At 43.0% G+C, this 19,580-nt stretch overlaps 1 protein-coding gene across 1 annotated transcript; it reads left to right on the forward strand.

The window, feature by feature from the left end:
• The first annotated feature begins 7,118 nt into the window (after positions 1 to 7,118).
• On the forward strand, positions 7,119 to 19,316 carry LOC150063175 (uncharacterized). The gene is made up of 5 exons (XM_090332324.1): positions 7,119 to 7,155; positions 12,207 to 12,265; positions 14,364 to 14,490; positions 15,622 to 15,711; positions 16,980 to 19,316. Exons 2-5 carry the CDS (start codon positions 12,209 to 12,211, stop codon positions 18,317 to 18,319), a joined length of 1,614 nt encoding a protein of 537 aa, XP_090188450.1. The 5' UTR covers positions 7,119 to 7,155; positions 12,207 to 12,208; the 3' UTR covers positions 18,320 to 19,316.
• Positions 19,317 to 19,580: the final 264 nt, after the last annotated feature.

Consider the following 19,580-nt stretch of genomic DNA (forward strand, 5'->3'; position numbering starts at 1 on the left):
TTCCTCCTGAGTGTTCTGTGGTGGGGCTGCTTTCTCTACACCCAGCCAGCCTGACACCTACAAGCCATGCCCTGATCCATTTCTGTGTGGGCTTCACAAGCCCAGGGAAGAGGCACTGATGGGATCTTGGGGTCTGCGGATGCCCAGGGACCAGCCAGCTACAGGGACATCCTGTTAGGGATCCAAGCGTCCACATCCACCATGTAGAAAAGACCTGACACATGCACTGACCTGCCCAGGGGAAGAGACTGCTGCTGGCCAAAGGGAGCCTGAGACCCTAGAGACCAGGCCATGGCTGTCACATAAGGTGGGGACACTGTGGAGGGCTGAGGGGTGAGAGGAACAGAGTCTTAGAACTCCATACTCAATTCTGCCAGGGATAATGGTCAAACTGTATGGCCTTCTGGAAAAAACTCATGAGAGGCCTCAGGAAGATGGAAGAACTGGTGAATGTGCATGCCTGAAGCCATAGACTTCCCAGGAGGAGAGGTGAGGGCTCCTACAGCCCAAGCCACCTGTTGACCCACTCCCCAAAAGCCCCATCACATCTGGCCTCTGCACAGCTGGCATGTTGCAGGAATGAGCTGCAGCCACCACACTAGGACCTGTAGGAACACACACAGGGGCAGGTGATGGGCAGGGCCACAGACCTTGAACCTCTGCTGAGGTTCAATTCCCATGTGCAGGCCTTTGCTAGGACCTGGAGAGTGGAGCACTGGGGGAGGAGGCCTGTCATGTCTCAAGGTCTTCTAGGCGGCTATGGCTCCATGAGGCTAGGGTACGTAAGCATGACTTGGGAGGAGGTTAAGAGGACCCTTCTGGTCATTCTCCACCCAATGGCACAGGCATATCCTGAGGGCACAGGCCCTTTCCCGGGCCTCACACATGTGGCCTCACTGCACAAAACCAAGGACTCCAAGGATGTAAGTGAGCAGGGGCCCAAGGCTGGAAAATCAGATTGGGAGAAAGGAGCCTCTTGCTGCTCTTGACCTCCAGCAAGTGCCCCGAGTCCTCCCTTTCCCCAGAGTGCCAAGCGCCACAGCAGCCCTCCCTGAACACTCCCTGAGCTACCATACCCCATGCTGCTGGTGACTTGGGTCTATTTCTCAGTAGGTGGTAAGCATGGGTGGGAGTTTGACACCAGCTCCTTCAAGATAATACAACCCATGTGACTACCATGGCCTTCCCACTGCAAGCCTCGGTCTCTTTAATGTCCAGAGAGATCTGAGAAGTCTGATCCCTGTCCTCTGGCCCTGGACTCCCTGCCCTAGACTTGAGAGCAACCCTAGTTCAGGTATGGACATAGTCTGCTGCTCTCTGCTGGAATGACTTGGCAGGACACAAAGAGGCAAGGCAGTCTTTATAGTGGAAGCGCCATTTTTTTTTCACATATTGGCTCTTTGTCTTGTAGAGTTCTTGGATTAACATGAAAAGAAGATGACCGGTAAGAAGAAGCCCTCTACCACAGCATGGCCAGCTGGGTGGGCCACTTAAGTCCATCCTTGCTGCTAAAGATGGCAACATCTTGTACAGAAGACAGGAGATGGGGCCTTAAGCGGGGATAGCTTCTTAGTGGTGGCCCCTGGAACCTGGCAGACAAATAAGGAGGCTGTGTGTGTGTGTGTGTGTGTGTGTGTGTGTGTGTCTGTCTGTCTGTCTGTCTGTCTGTTTCAGAGAGAGAGAGAAAGAAACAGACAGAGAAGTGAAAGGGTAATCAGCAAACAAAATATCACAACTGATGACTTTATTCAAGAGTAGAAGAGTTGTCTACACAAGAATTATGTTCCCAGAGGGCTGGTCAGTGAGGAAGTAAAATTTAGTTATGTTTCTAAAAGTCTCAGAGTCAGCTTGCTGAATAAGTCCCCACCCTGGGTCCCCATTTGTTTACAAAAATCTGTTAATTTTCCCAATGCCGTATTGTTTTCCCAGTGAGACTACAAATTTCCTGCCCCACTTGCCAAGAGTCTCATTGCACTCCTTCTTGGAACAAGGCTCTCCCCAATTCCTGTAGCGCACATAACACCTTCACACCTTCTTCTAGGAACTGACTCTAAACCCCGGCCCCCCCTCCCCGCAAATTCCAACAGTTCACATAATGTGACCCACATGACTTCCCATGTGACCCATGTGACTGCCCCCTACAATATTATTCAAATTCTACTTGCACCTGTCTGCTACTGCCACCTTCACTCCTGCATGAATTAGCCTGGCAGGTCAGTTCCCCTGAGCCTGTATTGGTCACTCGCCTCTTATTTCTTACATCCTGGGGCTGAAACCTGGGAGGAGTGGTTTGGGTTTGGACAATCCCCCTAAAGGGGTTGATTAGCCCCCAGCCCAGCTCCCAAATCTCCTTGGCGTGAGCCACCTTTACTTTCCTTCCAGCCATTTCAGACTGGTGCTTGCCTCACAATTGATCTGCGAGCCTCCCCACCAAAAGACCAGGTGCCTGGCCGGGAAACACTTCCATTGACTTATCTCGTTGGTGAGGACCCCTTGAGGCACCGTCCTCCTCTACTAGGAGTTCGCTGTGCTCCTGGGGATGTTCAGAGACAGAAAATTCCTCTACTGGATCTCAGTTGCTACCCTCTGCCTAGAATGCGTACCTCTCCATCTAAACCTCCTCAAAACACCTCTTTGGGCTGTCTCTTGCCTAACCTCCATAAAACCCAAAAGGCTTATTTTCTATTGTAATGGCATGTCCTCAATACCAGCTGGGCAATGGGTCTTGATGGGCTGAGAATGGTACTTTCACCTTTAATATCCTCACAGACCTGGATAACTTCTGTACCCAAGTAGCAAACAAGGCTTTTTTTTTTTTTGCCAGTCCTGGAACTTGAACTCAGGGCCTGGTAACTCTCCTTGAGCTAGTGTTTTACCACTAGAACCACAGCACCACTTCGGGCTTTTTCTGTGCAGGTGATACTGGAGAACTGAAACCAGGACTCATGCATACTAGGCAAGCACTTTAACTCTAGGCCACACTCCCAGCCTGATCTTTATTCTTCCTGCCATTCCTGAGGTTTGGATTCCAGGACTGGGCACTATTCCTGAACCTCTTGGTGCTCAGGGCCAGGGCTCTGCAATTTGAGCCAAAGTGGCTTTTTCTGATTACTTTCCTGGAGAAAAGAGTCTCATGGACTTTTCTGCTTTGGCTAACTTCAAACCATGCTCACCAGATCTTAGCCTTCTGTGTTGCTAGGTTTACAGGAGTTTGTCTGGCTAGGAGGTGATTTTGATAAAGTAAAAGGTATACTTCTAGTGAAATTTCACAGTGACAATCCCCTATACAACTCAAATATGCCAAAAAAAATGTCCTTAAAAAAAATACAGGTTGGCCATGAGGCAAACAGCTTTGCTCTCTCATACCATAGGCCACACAGCAACAGGGCCTGGGATGAAACCTTCAAAACCACAAAGCTAAATAGCACAACAGTTCCCCACATGTTTAAAAAAAAAAAAAAAAAAAAAAAAAAAAGAAAGAAAGAAATACAGGGCCGGGAGTTTAGCCTAGTGGTAGAGTGTTTGCCTAGCATGCACGAAGACCCAGGTTCAATTCCTTGGTAACACATACATAGAAAAAAGTCAGTAATGGTGCTGTGGCTCAAGTGGTAGAGCTCTAGCCTTGAGAAAGCCCAAGGACAGTGCTCAGCTCCTGAGTTCAAGGCCCAAGACTGGCAAAAAAAAAATACAGTTGAAGCCAGGCGCTTGATGGCTCACATCTGTAATCCTAGTTACTCAGGAGGCTGAGATCTGAAAATTGGGATTCAAAGCCAGTATGGGCACAAAAGTCAGTGAGACTCTTATCTCCAATGAACCACCAGAAAACCAGAAGTGGCACTATGGCTCAAGTGATAGAGTGCTAGCCTTGAGCTAAAAAGCTCAGGAACAGTGCCCAGGCCCAGAGTCAAGCCCCACAAGAGACCAAAACAAACAAACAAACAAACAAACCAATCAATGAACAAAAAATCCTGGGCCAGGACTGGCAGAAACAAAAAAAAGGGGCTGGGAGTTTGGCCTAGTGGTAGAGTGCTTGCCTAGCATACATGAAGACCAGGGTTTGATTCCTGGGTACAATATACACAGAAAAAGCCAGAAGTGGTGCTGTGGCTCAAGTGGCAGAGTGCTAGCCTTGGGCAAAAAGTGTCCAAAGACAGTGCTCAGGCACTGAGTTTAAGCCCCAGGACTGGCAAAAAAAAAAAAAAGAGAAACACTTGAAAATAAATTTAAAGTCTAACCTTCAATACTGAAAACTAAAACAATGGTTGGAAATACCCCAATTTTGTCACTGATCCTTCGTTACTTGCATCTGAAGAATTTATTGTTACAGAAAGTGATTTTATTTTTGTTTTTTTTTATATTATTAGAGACATTCTCATGCCTGATATCCACACACTCAAATATGCCTAACTTTCACCCTCTTCAAGTCCACAAATTGGAGAAAGTAGCGTTATACCTGAACTCAGCTGCAAGAAAACAAAGAAGCCACATTTTTACAGGTCAAGTTGAGTCTTTATTAGAGATCCAGCAAATGCAGGCAGACTCTTGTCTCAAAGACCATTAGTCCAGAATCAGGACGGAACCAAGCTTTTGAAGACAGGACCACATGTTTAAGGTGGGGATGCAATTCCAGCAGAAACAGGCCATATACAGAAGTAGCTCAGGTGCAAGTAGAACTTTTCCATGTAGAGAAGCACCTCAGGCATCAGCTTAAACTTTCCATATGGGAGGAGGGGGGAGATACCCCTCAAATTTTCCATCTAGGAAAAGTCTTTATAGGGAGACAATCCAGGACAAGCATTCTCAGTAGCAAATCTCTCCTAAGGCTAAACAGCATGACATCTAAAATTCAATGAACAGACTCTCTCACTTCCAGGCTTTTCAGAGCTGGTTTCTCCTCCCAACCAGGAACCAGGATGTGAGAAGAACAAAGCTATGCTGCTTAGACGCAGCCTCTTTATTTCAGGAGAACCTGCATAGTAGATGGCCTCGTCCAACCCTTCCCAATCATGCTGTATGTAAAGGATCCTCAGAAATCACACCCATAAATGCTTAAGAGAGGACCATGTGATCCAGGAATATGAGGGAAAGAGAGAAAGGATTGATTCCAAAATCCAATGGAAGAAGCTCAGGGGAGTTAAGTCTGAGCTCCCCAGATTTGCAACCTAGAACAATTGAGAGGAACTTGTAGGGATAGTGTTGTGCCAAGATTGTTCCATGTTCTGGGAATGACCCTCCCCTTGTTTAGGGTCCATGTACTTGAACCCCAGGTGGTAACAGCTTGGTGCTCAGTGGTTAGACACCTGAGCTCTGATTTGACCAGTGGTTTGAGTTAAATAGCCAATCAGGTAATTGTACTTTTCCTATAAAAGCAGTGTAAAGTTCTTGCTCGGGGCCTTTTTAGCGTTGCCGGCTGCTGGTACGAGGAGGCCGAGTCTAGACTCGTAAATAAAACGACCCCTGCTTTTTAGCTTTGACTGTGGCCTCTGGTAGTCTTTTCGGGGTTCTAGGAATTCGGGTACAACATTAGCAAAAATACAGGAATACAAACTTTACATACAACACAGAAAGATGAAAGCTTGGGAGGAAGACTGGGTGCAGTGGTTCATGCCTAGCTACTCAGGAGGCTGATATCTAAGGATTGTGGTTCAAAGGCAGCTTGGGGAACTAAAGAACAGTGAGGCTCTTATCTCCAATTAATCGATAGAAAAGGGGAAGTGAGCCTGTGGCATCAAGGGGTAGAGTGGTAGCCTTGAGCTGAAGAACTCAGGGACAGTGCCCAGGCCCAGAGTTCAAGCCCCATGACCCACCAAAAAAAACAAAAAACAAAAAACATGGGAGGAGGGAAAATGAATGAAAAACATGGGAAAGGGTAACAATGTTCAGTAAGTAATGTACTCACTGCCTTATGAATGTACCTGTACTCCCTCTATACATCAGCCTGACAAAAAATAAAATAAAATAAAACATGATGTACTTTAGATCTTTGAGAAAAATAGTTTTATAAATAAATAATTACTAATTAATAAAGGACAGAGCAAACTGATTTGGGGCAAGGGCTTAAGCCACACATAGACTTACACTAAACTTCACCACTCTAATGAAAGACATCCTGATCATCCAACACTAATCTCTCTTTTTGGAGGTCAGTGGAATTTCTCTAAGAATCTAGAAAGAAGCTCTAAGAAATCTTCATGTAGAAACTTTCCTTTAGTTTGTGGAAAAGGCAAGGCAAGATTCAGATCCATTTTAGAAACAAACGACCAAGTAAAAACTTCTAAGATTTAATCAGATTTTAGAAATGTAAACTGAGGCAAACCTACACAGTACACCCACCATTCAATCCTACAATTTTATTCTAGTGTGTATATTAGGACGATAATTTCCTTGGAGAAATATAACCCATTAATCAGCTTACTGGCTAAGAACTATTGTTCTAAGTGAGAGAGGAGTGGCACAACAGACATAATTTTCATGCTTCGAAAGGTTCGGTTAGAAAAAGACAGGGACAATCGCCTGTATTTACCGTATTACAACTAGAACCTTACATGCAAGATTTAGTGCTGTGTCTACATTTGAATTTTGTATTTTTTTTTTTCTTTGCCAGTCCTGGGCTTGAGCTCAGGGCCTGAGCACTGTCCTTGGACTTTCTCAAGGCTAGAGCTCTACCACTTGAGTCTCAGCACCACGTCTGACTTTTTTCTATGTATGTGGTACTGAGGAATCGAACCTGGGTCTTCGTGCATGCTAGGTAAGCACTCTAGGCCAAAGTTCCACAATATTTCACAGGAAAACCAGGACTTCCAGGAAGTACTTGGACTTACCTACCTGCATTGGGAGAGTTTTAAGTTCCCACCAACTGCAGCAGGCCAAGGACCACCACCTAAGAAACCTACACGCCCACTTCCTCCCGCGTGCGCAATGCATAGTGGGAAATGTAGTCTCACCTCGGTCACAGAGCCACTGGCTGGGCTCTTACAGACTCCTTCTGTGCATGCGCTTCCGCGCCCATTTGGGGCATTTTCCGCTCAGGGATTCCGGTTCCTGGCGCTGTGCCTTGCTCCTGGCAAGTTTCCGAAGTAAAGTTCAGCATTCTGAGTGCTGGAGCCCGGTGGCCAGAGGCTCTGCAGTCCTTTCACCGATCTTGGGACCTGAAAAGTGAGTGGATCGCAACCAGAATGGAAAACCGAGGCGCAGGCGGGAAACTCGAGCTGGGCAGGGAGCCTGGAGGCTGCACCACGGCTTAGGTTCCTCTGGACTGGGGTGTCTGCTTGGGGCTTAAGATTCCCTTGTCCCAGTTGTTCCTGCCAGAATCAGTGTCCTTCCAGCTGCAAGAAGCTAGCTGGCTGCAGAAGAGTGGCAGGCAGGGCAGAGGGCTGTGCAGCCTAGGAGAGCTGAGGAGACCTGCGTGTGTACTCCATGGCTGATTCTGCTGTGGACGCAGGTGACACCATCATTGCTCCTGCCCAGCCGAACTACGAGTGTAGACACAACTCTAGTGCGATGGTGACGTGTGTGCCGGCCGAGTCATGGGAGATGGCAGTGGTATTTGTGGGGTCTGTGTTGTTTCTCCTAGGCACGTTTCTAGAGCCCCATGCAGCCTGCTTAGCACTCCTGGCTCCAGTTCACACGTGTTTGTACACGGCCTGAAGTCTACGCAGGGGAGCTATATACAGGATATTGGAGAAGTGGCTGGTGGACTTGTATCCTTTGGAATGAAGTAAGCCTAGCAAATTTGAAGGAGGGCAGATTCTGAAGAGGATGTCCATCCTGAAAGAACACTGTCCTTGTGAGCTCTCCTTGTCCCTAAAGGGCAGAGGCAGAGAAGCACAGAAGGGGAAGATCTAGTTGGCCTTCCTGGCCCTAGCAGTTATTGCTTCTGCTTTCCAGACCACAAGATTCTCGAGGTACCATTTTCTCCAAAACTCCCAACCATTCTCCAACTTTGAGAGGAGACAGGCGACCTGGACTGAGGAAAGAACCAGAGCTGAATGATCAGAGAAGATAGGAAGCTGTAGTTTGTAGTGTCCGTAATTCCTCCTGTAAGGATCTGTCTCTGCAAGAAGCCTAATTCCTTGGTCGGTAGTTTGGCCTAGTGGTAGAGTGCTTGCCTAACATGCATGAAGGCCCAGATTTGATTCCTCAGTACCACATACATGGAAAAAAGCCGCAAGTGGTAGAACTCTAGCTTTGAGAAAAAGTCCAATGACAGTGCTCAGGCCCTGAGTTCAAGCCCTACAAGTGGCAACAATAAATAAATATATATATATATATATATAAATTAAAGTTCCAATATATCTTTCACAGCTTAAAAAAAAAAAAAAAGAACCCTAATCCCATTGTTGACATGTGCTGATACTTGCTTCCCACCCCCACCCCCCCAGCTCTGGTACTTGAGCTCAGGGCCTGGACAATACCCCAGAGCTTCTTTTGCTCAAGGCTAGCACTCTACCGCTTACAGCACAGCACCACTTCTGCCATTTCTGGATTTTTCTGTTTATGTGGTACTGACGAATCACACCCAGGGCTTCATTCATGCTAGGCAAATACTCTACCACTAAGCCACATTCCCAGCCTGGTACTTGCTTTTTACCTGATGATTTTTGTGACAATTCAGGAAATGCTTTCTAGGTTCTTTATGCTTTAAAATGAGAAAAACACAAGGTAATATATCTTGCTCAAGGTTGTATGGCTTATAGATATTAATTAGCCTGAAGTGTTAGCTGGTGTTACCTATTCATTTCATTATAATCTGCCAAAAGTAGTACAATTTGGGGATTGAAGTCATCGTAGAACAAACATTGCTTCAAAATACTTTACTTAAAATATGCTGATTTTCTTTCTTTTAAATTTAGTTTTATTTTCAAGGTGATGTAGGGAGGGGTTAGTTACATACATAAGGTAGGGAGTACATTTCTTATTGAACATTGTTATCCCCTCCCTTGTTTTTTCCCACTTCCCATCCCCTCACTGATTTCTTTTTCTCCTCCTCCTCCTCCTCCTCCTCCTCCTCCTCCTCCTCCTCCTCCTCCTCCTCCTCCTCCTCCTTTCTTCTCCTCTTCCTCTTCCACCTCCTCTTCCTCCTTCTTCCAGTACTGGGCTTGAACTCAGGGCCTGAGCACCATCCTTGGGTTTTCTCAAGGCTAGAGCTGTATCACTTGAGCCACAGCACCATTTCTGGCTTTTTTTTTAATCTATGTATTCACTATGGAGGAATCGAGCTAGGGTCTTCATGCATGCTAGGCAAACAGTCTACCACTAGGCCAAATTCCCAGCCCTGATTTTATTTCTTATACTTAGCACTTTCTGTGCCTTTTGTGCCTTAAAAATATTACTAACATGGGAGGCCAAGAGCGTGACCTAGTGGTAGAGTGCTTGTCTAGCATGCACAAAGCCCTGGGTTCAATTCCTCAGTACCAAATACACAGAAAAAGTCAGAATTGGTGCTGTGGCTCAAGTGGTAGAGCACTAGCCTTGAGAAAGCCCAAGGACAGTGCCCAGCCTCTAGATTGAAGCCCCAGGACTGTCAAAGAAAAAAAAAATATATATATATATACACATATATAACCAACAGAGTATTTCCCACTTTAATATGTTCTTAAAATATTAAAAATTCTTCAGTACAATAATAAACTAATTTTACATTATTTAAAATAAGGAGGGCTGAAAATACCTCTGTTCCCAACTGTCCATAGCCAGGAACAAGGCAGCAATGGAGGCCAGTCTGTGGAATAAGATTTGGAGTACATGGGGGACTGGAAGCCTTCTGCCAACTTCAGATCACAAGGTTCCTTTCACCAAGGTTTTTATTGCATTTTGTACTTGGAAGTACTAGCAGATGGTATGCATAAACCTGTGACAATATTTCATATACAAGAGATAAATGACTTCCTCATCTTGGGAACCAGAGGTAACAGTAAACAACTTACAACAGAAGCCTTAGTCTACCCCTCATTCCCAAGCCATTTAGGGCTGAATTAGCCCGCACCCTGGATAAAAATCTGAATTCCCCTTAAGACAAAACTGATCGACCCCCCTTCTGGAAACTGTTCTACCTTCTGAGAGTTTGTTAGAAGAATGGTTTTTCAGACTCCATTCTTTTTAAATCTCACAGCTCAGCTTTTCTGTCTCTCACAAGTTTCACTCCCTCTTTTTTTTTTTTTTCTTTGGTGGGTCATGGGGCTTAGTCTCAGCCTGGGTGCTGTCCCTGAGCTCTTCAGCTCATGGCTACCTCCCTACTCCTGGGCCTGGGCATTATCCCTGAGCTCTTCAGCTCAAGGCTACCACCCTACCCTTGAGCCAAGCCCCACTTCCTATTTTCTAGAGGTTAATTGGAGATAAGAGTCTCAGGTCCTTTTGTGCCTGGGCTGGCTTTGAACCTTGATCCTCAGATTTCAGCCTCCTGAGTAGCTTGGATTACAGGCATGAGTCACCGTGCTGGCTCACTCCCTCTTTTAAGTGGAGATTACATCTTTAAATGGAAATTCTGTAATATGAAACTTTAAAGTTTTTGCTGTAGGGCTGTCCAAAATTGGAAACAACTCTCCCATGAAATTTATTCCAGTCCCATAAATTGAGATATTCAGCCCACAACAAATTTATTTGTTTATTTATTTTATCTTTGGTCAGTTGTGTATCTTGAACTCAGGCCCTGGGTGCTGTCTCTGAACTTCTTTGTGCTTAAGGCTAGCTCTCTACCACTTGAGCCACAGTACTACTTTCTGCTTTGAGGTGGTTATTTGGAGGTGAGTCTCACAGGGATTTTTCTGCCCAGGTTGACTTTGAAGTGCAATCCTCAGATCTCAGCCTCTTGAGTAGCTAGGATTACAGATATGAGCTAATGTCACCCATCTATTTGATGTTTTTTTAAAATAAAAAATATTTTATTGTGATGTAGATAATGTTAAAACTATAATGCATACATTTCTTTTTAATGATTCACTTCGTGTTGAGTAGCAGCAGCAACCTTAGTGAATTCCCCATAATAGACTCCATGTGGCTGAAAAGTTCTCTACATTTTATTACAAAAGTTTGTCTCCTACATCATTTTGTTTAAAAAAAATTCAGAGGTGCGCCTATCAGCATTTCCTATGTAGTAAGTCACCTAGCACATATTGGCAAAACATGCAGCCATTTCATTGATTTGAAGATTTATGGAGGGGCCAGGAGCATGGCATAGTAGTAGCATGCTCACCTAGCATGCACGAAGCCCTGGGTTCAATTCTCCAGAACCACACACACAGAAAAAGCTGGAAGTGGCACTGTGGCTCAAGTGGCAGAGTGCTAGCCTTGAGCAAAATATGTCCAGGGACAAGTGCCCAGGCCCTGAGTTCAAGTCCCAGGATTAGCAAAAAAAAAAAAAAAGTTTTGTGGAGATACACTTTGGCTGGTCTAAGCATTGCATTTCTGTTCTTATTACTTGTTTAACAGACGAGGCTTTACTCTTGTAGTTTCCTTATTGTGGATGGATGGTTTAGGATTGTGTCACTCTGACTAGTACTTTATCCTAGCTCTTGACTAAGCCCTGAATATCGAGCAGAAATAGCCAAGGATCTTCATAGTGTAATTGTGTTAAGGGAGTCAGGCACTAAAGAATTTTCAAATCTTTGTTCACATCACATGCACTGATGATGTCTCTTTAGCCAAGTCAAGTTAAACAACAAAATCCAGACCAATATTTCAGGCTACTCTGAGTAGAAGATGTGCCGACTGAGAACCATTATTAGAACAGGAAGCCACAAGAAACATATATACATCTTCCCCCTATAATTCTGAGTGAAACATATTGAATTGTAACAAACATGGTTTCCAGGATGCTTAAGTACTCCAAAACAGGAAGAGTCCCATCTGATATCTTTACATTAACAGAAAAAATTGTTCAGACATTCCTAAGTGCATTTCTGCAGTAACTCATTTTAGTGAAGACATCACATGTATTTTTGTAGTTTACATTATTCAGTTGTTACTGAGAGAGCATTAGATGTCCCCTTACCTAGAAGTGAATTGCATTTATAATATCTACCAATTAATGGGCTGTGGAAACATCTTTAATGGAGAATATAATATGTCTATTTGAGACATGAAAGGGTCTTCTCCCACAGAGTTTTGTTGTTGTTGTTCTAACCCATGTGTATTGTCTTGAGCAGGAAATCTAGGATGAAGCCATATTGGCTCTTTCCTGACTCCATTTCATTTGCCTTCTCTCCCAGGTATGCTCCCAGAATCTAATCTACATTGCCAACAGCAAGGAAAAATGAATGGATCTCTGGTGAGTTTCTATTTCTTTCTTTCTTTCTTTCTTTCTTTCTTTCTTTCTTTCTTTCTTTCTTTCTTTCTTTCTTTGGCGTTTATGAACTTTTTTTTTTTTTTTTTTTTTTGCCAGTCCTGGGCTTAAGCTCAGGGCCTGAGCACTGTCCTAGGATTTTTCTCAAGACTAGAGCTCTACCACTTGAGCCTCAGCACCACTTCTGGCTTTTTCTAAGTATGTGGTACCGAGGAATCGAACCTAGTCTTTGTGCATGCTAGGCAAACACTCTACCGGCCCCCATTTATGAACTTTTAATGAACTTAATGGGGGTCCAAGAATTAAAACAGAAAAGTAGAGAAGAGTTAGCTTCAGGAAAATGCTCACTAAGAACCTAAAGATGGCTTGTAGCTTTGGCAGATTATGAAGTCTTTTTTTTTTTGCCAATACTGGGGCTTGAACTCAGGGCCTCAGTACTGTCTTTGGGCTTTTCTCAAGGTTAGAGCTCTACCACTTGAGTCACAGCACCACTTCCAACTTTTTCTATGTATGTGGTATTGAGGTTTTCGTGCATGCTTGGGAAGCACTCTACTGCTAGGCCACACTTCCAGCCCTTTTAATAATTTATAATGTATGAGTTACCTATATTCTATTGTACAAGTTACCTATATTCTATTGTAATTTTTGTTTTATTTTTTTATTTTTTTTAATTTAATTTTATTTTTTGCCAGTCCTGGGCTTGAGCTCAGGGCCTGAGCACTGTCCTTGGACTTTCTCAAGGCTAGAGCTCTACCACTTGAGCCTCAGCACCACTTCCAGCTTTTTCTATATATGTGGTACCAGGGAATCGAACCCGGGTCTTTGTGCATGCTAGGCAAGCACTTTAACCACTAGGCCAAGTTCCTGGGCCTGTAATTTTTGTTTTAAACTATCATTTTAAAAATTACATAAAAATATGTCTCTGTGTGTGTATATGTGTGTATCTTTTTGTGTGTTTGTGTCAGCATTTATTTCTAATATTGTTAAACATCGTGACAGTAGAAAGATGAATGGACATTCTTTATAGTGAGACTCAGCATGGGAATAAATCTCTTTGTGACCTCTGTACAACATACTAGTACCAAATTCTGTTGTGTCCTTTATTTTCTTCCACATTTTTTGGATCAATATCCCAATTTTGTTCTTTTTGTTGTTGTTGTTGTTTGTCTTGTTGGGAGTAGTCATGACTCACTGCTTTCGTACATTCTGCCTCTCACTTCTGACTACACACCCCTTCCATCCTTCCAAGAGAAACCAGAAAAATGTAAATCTGGTCAAGGCATATTGCATTCGCTCTCATTGACATTCTGTATTGTAGAAAGTGGGTAATGTCTTAATAGTTAATGCTACCAGTTCTGTAATATTCAGGAATAAAAGATAAGGGGGTCTTCAAACATCATCAGGGATATACTACCAATAGTGAACACATAAAACTAAGTAAAGTCTTCCATGTCCCAAATCATTAGTAATCAGTCATGGGGCTTGAACTAGGCCTGGGCACTGTCCCTGAGCTCCTCAGTTCAAGACTACTGCCCTACCCTTGAACCAAGACCACTTCCCATTTTCTAGAGGTTAATTGGAGATAAGGTCCTTTTGTGCTCAGGCTGGCTTTGAACCTTGAACCTCAGATCTCAGCCTCCTTAGTAGCTAGGATTACAGCCACCATGCCTGGACAGGGTTTTTGTTTTGTTTTGTTTTTTGCAGGTGTTACTGGACACTGTTTTTTGTAGATCTACTAATGTAGTATATTCCTCCTTGTAATTTCTTAAATGAGTTCTGGATATCCTGGATTCTAGGCACATAGTTAAGAGTTGATACTGTTACTGCCATTAGCTCCTTAGAAGAGAAGTTTTATCTTGTTACTCTAGCTCACAGTAAAAGCATTTCCTGATTGATAAGTGAAGCTTTGCTGTAGTAATTCATGAGTTAGTATAGAGGCAGATATTTGTACTTGGACTCTTCTTTACCACATGGCATAGATCACAAAGCAAGCTTGAACCAAACACACATGTAGAGAAATGAAATTTTCAGATGTGGTTCTCTCTTGACTCAGAGCTAATGACTTTGAAATACGCCATTACAGGACTTGGTATCATTTGAGGATGTGTCTGTGGACTTCAGCTGGGAGGAGTGGAAGGACCTGGATGATGCTCAGAGGACCCTGTACAGGGATGTGATGCTGGAGACCTATAGCAACATGGTGTCCTTGGGTGAGCAAAGGTGACATGAATTCTCAGGAACAAGGGCTTTGTTCTTAATAGACAGGTGAATATGGATCAGATTTAATGTATTTAGATGTAATATTTTAGTCTTTGAAGACCAGCACATCCCCATAACAAAAATTTCAAGTTTCAGAATTCCTGAGGCCATCCTCTTGTCCTTCTTCAAGGTGCTGAGTCAGTAGTTTGGTGAAAGTTCTATACTATTACCCAACAACAGGTCTCCAAATCTGAGTTAATTATGAAGCTGGAGCAAACACCAGAGGCATAGATGAAGGAAGAACCCTCAGAACAGGGCTTCCCAGGTGATTCAGTATACTCTGGATAGGTTAGTTGTGAACATCAGAGCCACCATGGCAGTGTTGATCTGTTCTCAACCATTTCCACAGTTTCCACACCAGAGGACAGCTCTTGTCATGCTAATGCTAAAGCCACAGCACCACTTCCAGCTTTTTTCTATGTATGTATTACTGTGGAATTGAACCTGGGTCTTCGTGCATGCTAGGCAAGCACTTTACCACTAGGCCCAATTCCCAGTCCCCCCACCCCCCCCCTTTTTTTTTTTGCCAGTCTAGGGGCTTAAACTCTGGGCCTGAGCACTGACCTTGAGCACTTTTGCTCAAGGCTTAGCAGTCTGCCACTTAAACCACAGAACATCTCTGGCTTTTTCTGTGTATGTGGTACTGAGGAATGGAATCCAGGGCTTCATGCATGCTAGGCAAGTACTCTACCCTAGGCCACACTCCCAGCCCTAATTTTTGGGGTACCTGTCCTGGGGCTTAAACTCAGGGCCTGTGCACTGTCTCTGAGCTTCCTTTTTTTGCTCAAGGCTAGAGCTCTACCACTTTGAACCATAGCATCACTTCTGGCTTTTTCTGTTTATGTGGTACCAAGAAATCGAACCCAGGGCTTCTTGCCTGCTAGGTAAGCACTCTATCATTAGGCCAAACTCTCGGCCCAATATGACACTTTTCTAACTTTAACATCAAAGGCACATATTTAGGAAGTAGGTCATCTATACAATTGATGAGAATTGAGAATGTGGTTTTAGGAGAAGCCTTCTCTCAGGTTCTCTGAGATCTTTACATCTAGCCATAGTTCTATAATATTTCCCATTAACAGGGCACTGTTTTCCTAAACCTGAAGTGATTGTTAAGCTGGAGCAAGGTGCAGAGCCGTGGCTGGGAAGACCCACAGACAAGAATATCACAGGTGAGTCAGTGTTTTCTAGACATGGATGTTAAAAAGAACAGAACTCATTGACATGTTCTCATTCATGTCCCAGCTCCTGTATTTCAGGTTCTTTCTAGTAGGTACTGGGGCAGTGGATGAAGATATGCCATAATTTTTTGATAACCAAGAGAAAAGGAATGAATTGAACTGACAGACATGACTTCACAGAAAATGTATTCCCTTTTTCTGCTCCTATGTGGTCATATTTTACCAGAACTAGCTTAAGGGAATACAGGAACAGATCAATAGGGAATAGTCTAAACATGAAAGGACAAGATATTAGAAGGCAGTAAAATTAAGTACAAAGGCAATTTTCCTGTCTGACAGGATTATTGCAGAAGGTTAGACACACATAATCTTGCCTTTGATTAAACCACAGGATAAGGAATCATAAAACCATCAATTTTCTGCTAGATTAAATGGCAGATTATATGTACTATAAATATTAGTAGTCAGTTATTGAGTGTTTTTTTTGTTTTTTGTTTTGCCAGTCTTGGGGTTTAAACTCAGGGCGTGGGCGCTGTTCCTGAGCTCAAGGCTAGTACTCTACCAGTTGAGCCACAGTGCCACTTCTGGCCTTTTCTGTTTATGTGGTACTGAAGAATTGAACCCAGGGCTTCATGCATGCTAGGCAAGCACTTTACCACTAAGCCACATTCCAGCCCTTATTGAATGTTTTGACTAAATATTTCCTCTGACATTAAAACAGAGAATAAAACTTAATGAACCATGTCCATAACCTTGGGTACCCAAGTATTGAGTCATTGCTCTTGTACTATTTGGATCTAATAGCCACATATTAAGGATACCATGCGCCTTTTGTCCCTATGCTCTTGACTTACCTCACTCAACATGATTCGCTCTAGTTTCATCCACTTCCCAGCAAATGCCATTTATGTTCTAAAATCTATGTGCCAGTGATTGTATATGGAGATTCCCTTCTTGAATACTTGTTGGTTAAACAAGACATTTGAAATATGATGTAAAAATAAATGTTAATAAAATCTTAAACAAAACAAAACAAAAAAAACTTAATAAACCAGAGAAGAGCATAACTGTATCAGTACTTGTTAAGTAACTCATAGGAGAAATGCATACAGTTCTCATAGTTCTATTCCTAGTACTATTGTTTTTGAATCTTTAGTAAATAGGATGAGAGGAGATGTGTTTACCTTTACATGAGTATTCTCCAAAACATGCTTGGATGCCATCATGATTTTATTCTGCCTTTTTATTAAACATTTTAGATGTCCAGCAAGTAGATGGCTTGATTGACATGTGCCAGGAAAGTACAGACAGACATCTGTTGCAAGTTGTGATCACCAAAAACAGCACAGTGGAGGAAAGAGATAGGTTTTCAGGTGTAAAAACAAACCAGACCTCACTGTACAACAGGAAACTCAAACGGAAGCGATGCGCTTTGAATACAAGGAATGTAATTACCAGAAGTCAGACCTCAGCAGGTCTCAGAGACCTCCCACAAGAGACAAATGACATGAATGTAACACATGTAGAAAGTCTTTCAAGCAAAACTTGTACCTCAGTGTGTATCAGAGAAGACAAGCAGGAGAGAAATCTTATAAACGTAACATATGTGAAAAGTCTTTCAAATGGAAATCACAGCCGAATGCGCATCAGAGAACATAGAGGGGAGAAACCACATGAATGTAACATATGTGGAAAGTCTTTTGACAGCAAGTCATTGCTCAGTGATCATCAGAGAATTCACACAAGAGAGATACCTTGTGAATGCAACAAATGCGGAAAGTCTTTCAGCAAGACATCAAGTCTCCTTAGGCATCAGAGAATTCACACAGGAGAAAAACCTTATGAATGTAATAAATGCAAAAAGTCTTTTGTTTTCAAGTCACACCTCAGTGATCATCAGACAGCACACACAGGAGAGAAACCATATGTATGTAACACTTGTGGGAAGTCTTTCAGCTATATGTCTTGTCTCTGTAGACATCAGGTAATTCATACAGGAGAGAAACCTTATAAATGTAACACCTGTGGAAAATCTTTCCACTACAAGTCATACCTCAGTGTTCATAAGCGAATACACACAGGAGAGAAACCATATGAATGTAACACATGTGGAAAGTCTTTTGTCACCAAGTCATTCCTCAATGATCATCAGAGAGTTCACACAGGAGAGAAACCTTATGAATGTAACAAATGCGGGAAGTCTTTTGTTTTTAAGTCAAGCCTCAATGAGCATCAGACAACACACACGGGGAAGAGACCATATGAATGCAACACATGTGGAAAGTCTTTCAGCTATATGTCAAGTCGCTGCAGGCATCAGAGAATTCATACAGGAGAGAAACCTCATGGATGTAACACATGTGGAAAGGCTTTCACCAACAAGTCATATCTTAATGCTCATCAGAAAACACACACAGGAGAGAAACCTTATGAATGTGACACATGTGGAAAGTCTTTCGGCACCAAGTCATCCCTCAAAGATCATCAAAGAACACACACAGGAGAGAAACCTTATGAATGTAACACATGTGGGAAGTCTTTCCACTACAAGTCAAGCCTCAATATTCATCAAAGAACACACAAGAGAGAAACCATGTGAATGTAAAACATGTGGAAAGTCTTTCAGCTACATGTCATCTCCACAGGCATCAGAGAATTCACACAGGAGATAAACCTTAAGAATGTAGCAAATGTGCAGTCTTTTACCAACAAGTCACATCTTAGCAGACATCAGAGTTTACACTGGAGAGAAATCAGCACCGAATGAGAAAGATGGAAATGAAGATTCTAAGAGCTTTGAACATTGGTCTTGGCTACCCTCCATCCCTTTTCCTCCTTCATAAAGCATTGAAAATGGAGAGGTCGGCCAGCATACTTTGGCCAAACACCTGAGGGAACAGTGTTTTGGACTACGAAATGGTGTATTTTCCTCCTCAAATTGTAGCAGGAGCTCTTTGCTCTTTGCACTGGAAGGAATTTTTTTTTTTTTTTTTGCCAGTCCTGAGGCTTGAACTCACAGCCTGGGCACTGACCTTGAGCTTTCTTGAGGCTAGTACTCAGCCAATTTAGCCATAGCACCACTTCTGGCTTTGTCTGTATGTAGAATTAAACCCAGGGCTTTGTGCATACTCAGCAAGTACTCTACCTCTAGGCCACACTCCTGGCCCTCTAAATTGTCGATGATGGTGAATGGATCCTACCTCTTTAGTATTACCTATCTTTCACTGAGGAATCCCTTTCATGCAGCATCTGGCTAAGAACATAGCCATAGTCAATTGGAGCTTACCGTGTACATGACTGTCAAGAACAAGTATGCTACATGTAGACATGTTAATGTCATCATTCTATTACAGTTGGATTCCACACCGATTCAAGATTTACTCATGGCTGTGACAAAGGTGTAACTTGCCAACTTGACTTGGGAGTACTATGATAATAGCTGCAAATAAAATTGGCACCATGTGCCACTTGTACAAACTATACTTCATTGACTGGGATTTCAATGAAAGTTTTGGCTATTTTTACTTTAAATAGTTTAACTCATCTAAATGTGGTTACTTGCTACTCTGCGGTAACCTGAAAGTCTTAAGTGCATTCTAAATCCAGTTTTCTTTTTCTTTTTTTTTTGCATTTGTTCTTGTTTATTGGTTAAGGAAATAAAACAGGATGTTCAGAATAAGTAAGTTAATTTGCCCTACCTTTCTGAATCTTACCCTTCTGAAGGATATTGACAAATTAAGATGCAGTTAGTTCCTGTACCCTCCATAAACATTCATATATATGAGTTGCCGTGCAGAGCTTTTTAATGGGTGCATTCAGTATATAGCAACATTCCTTCTGACACGTGAAGTCCTTTCTGT

The sequence above is a fragment of the Megascapheus bottae genome, chromosome 5 (assembly GCF_031878675.1).
Source record: "Megascapheus bottae isolate mThoBot1 chromosome 5, mThoBot2.hap1, whole genome shotgun sequence".
Classification (NCBI taxonomy): Eukaryota; Metazoa; Chordata; class Mammalia; order Rodentia; family Geomyidae; genus Megascapheus; species Megascapheus bottae.

What these genes read in the sequence shown, in the direction of transcription:
- LOC150063175 (XM_090332324.1), top strand. Translation starts at nt 12,209, where the DNA reads ATGCTCCCAGAATCTAATCTACATTGCCAACAGCAAGGAAAAATGAAT. An exon ending in GAAAAATGAATGGATCTCTG is followed by an intron (nt 12,266 to 14,363) that starts GTGAGTTTCTAT and finishes ACGCCATTACAG; the next exon opens with GACTTGGTATCATTTGAGGA. An exon ending in TAGCAACATGGTGTCCTTGG is followed by an intron (nt 14,491 to 15,621) that starts GTGAGCAAAGGT and finishes TCCCATTAACAG; the next exon opens with GGCACTGTTTTCCTAAACCT.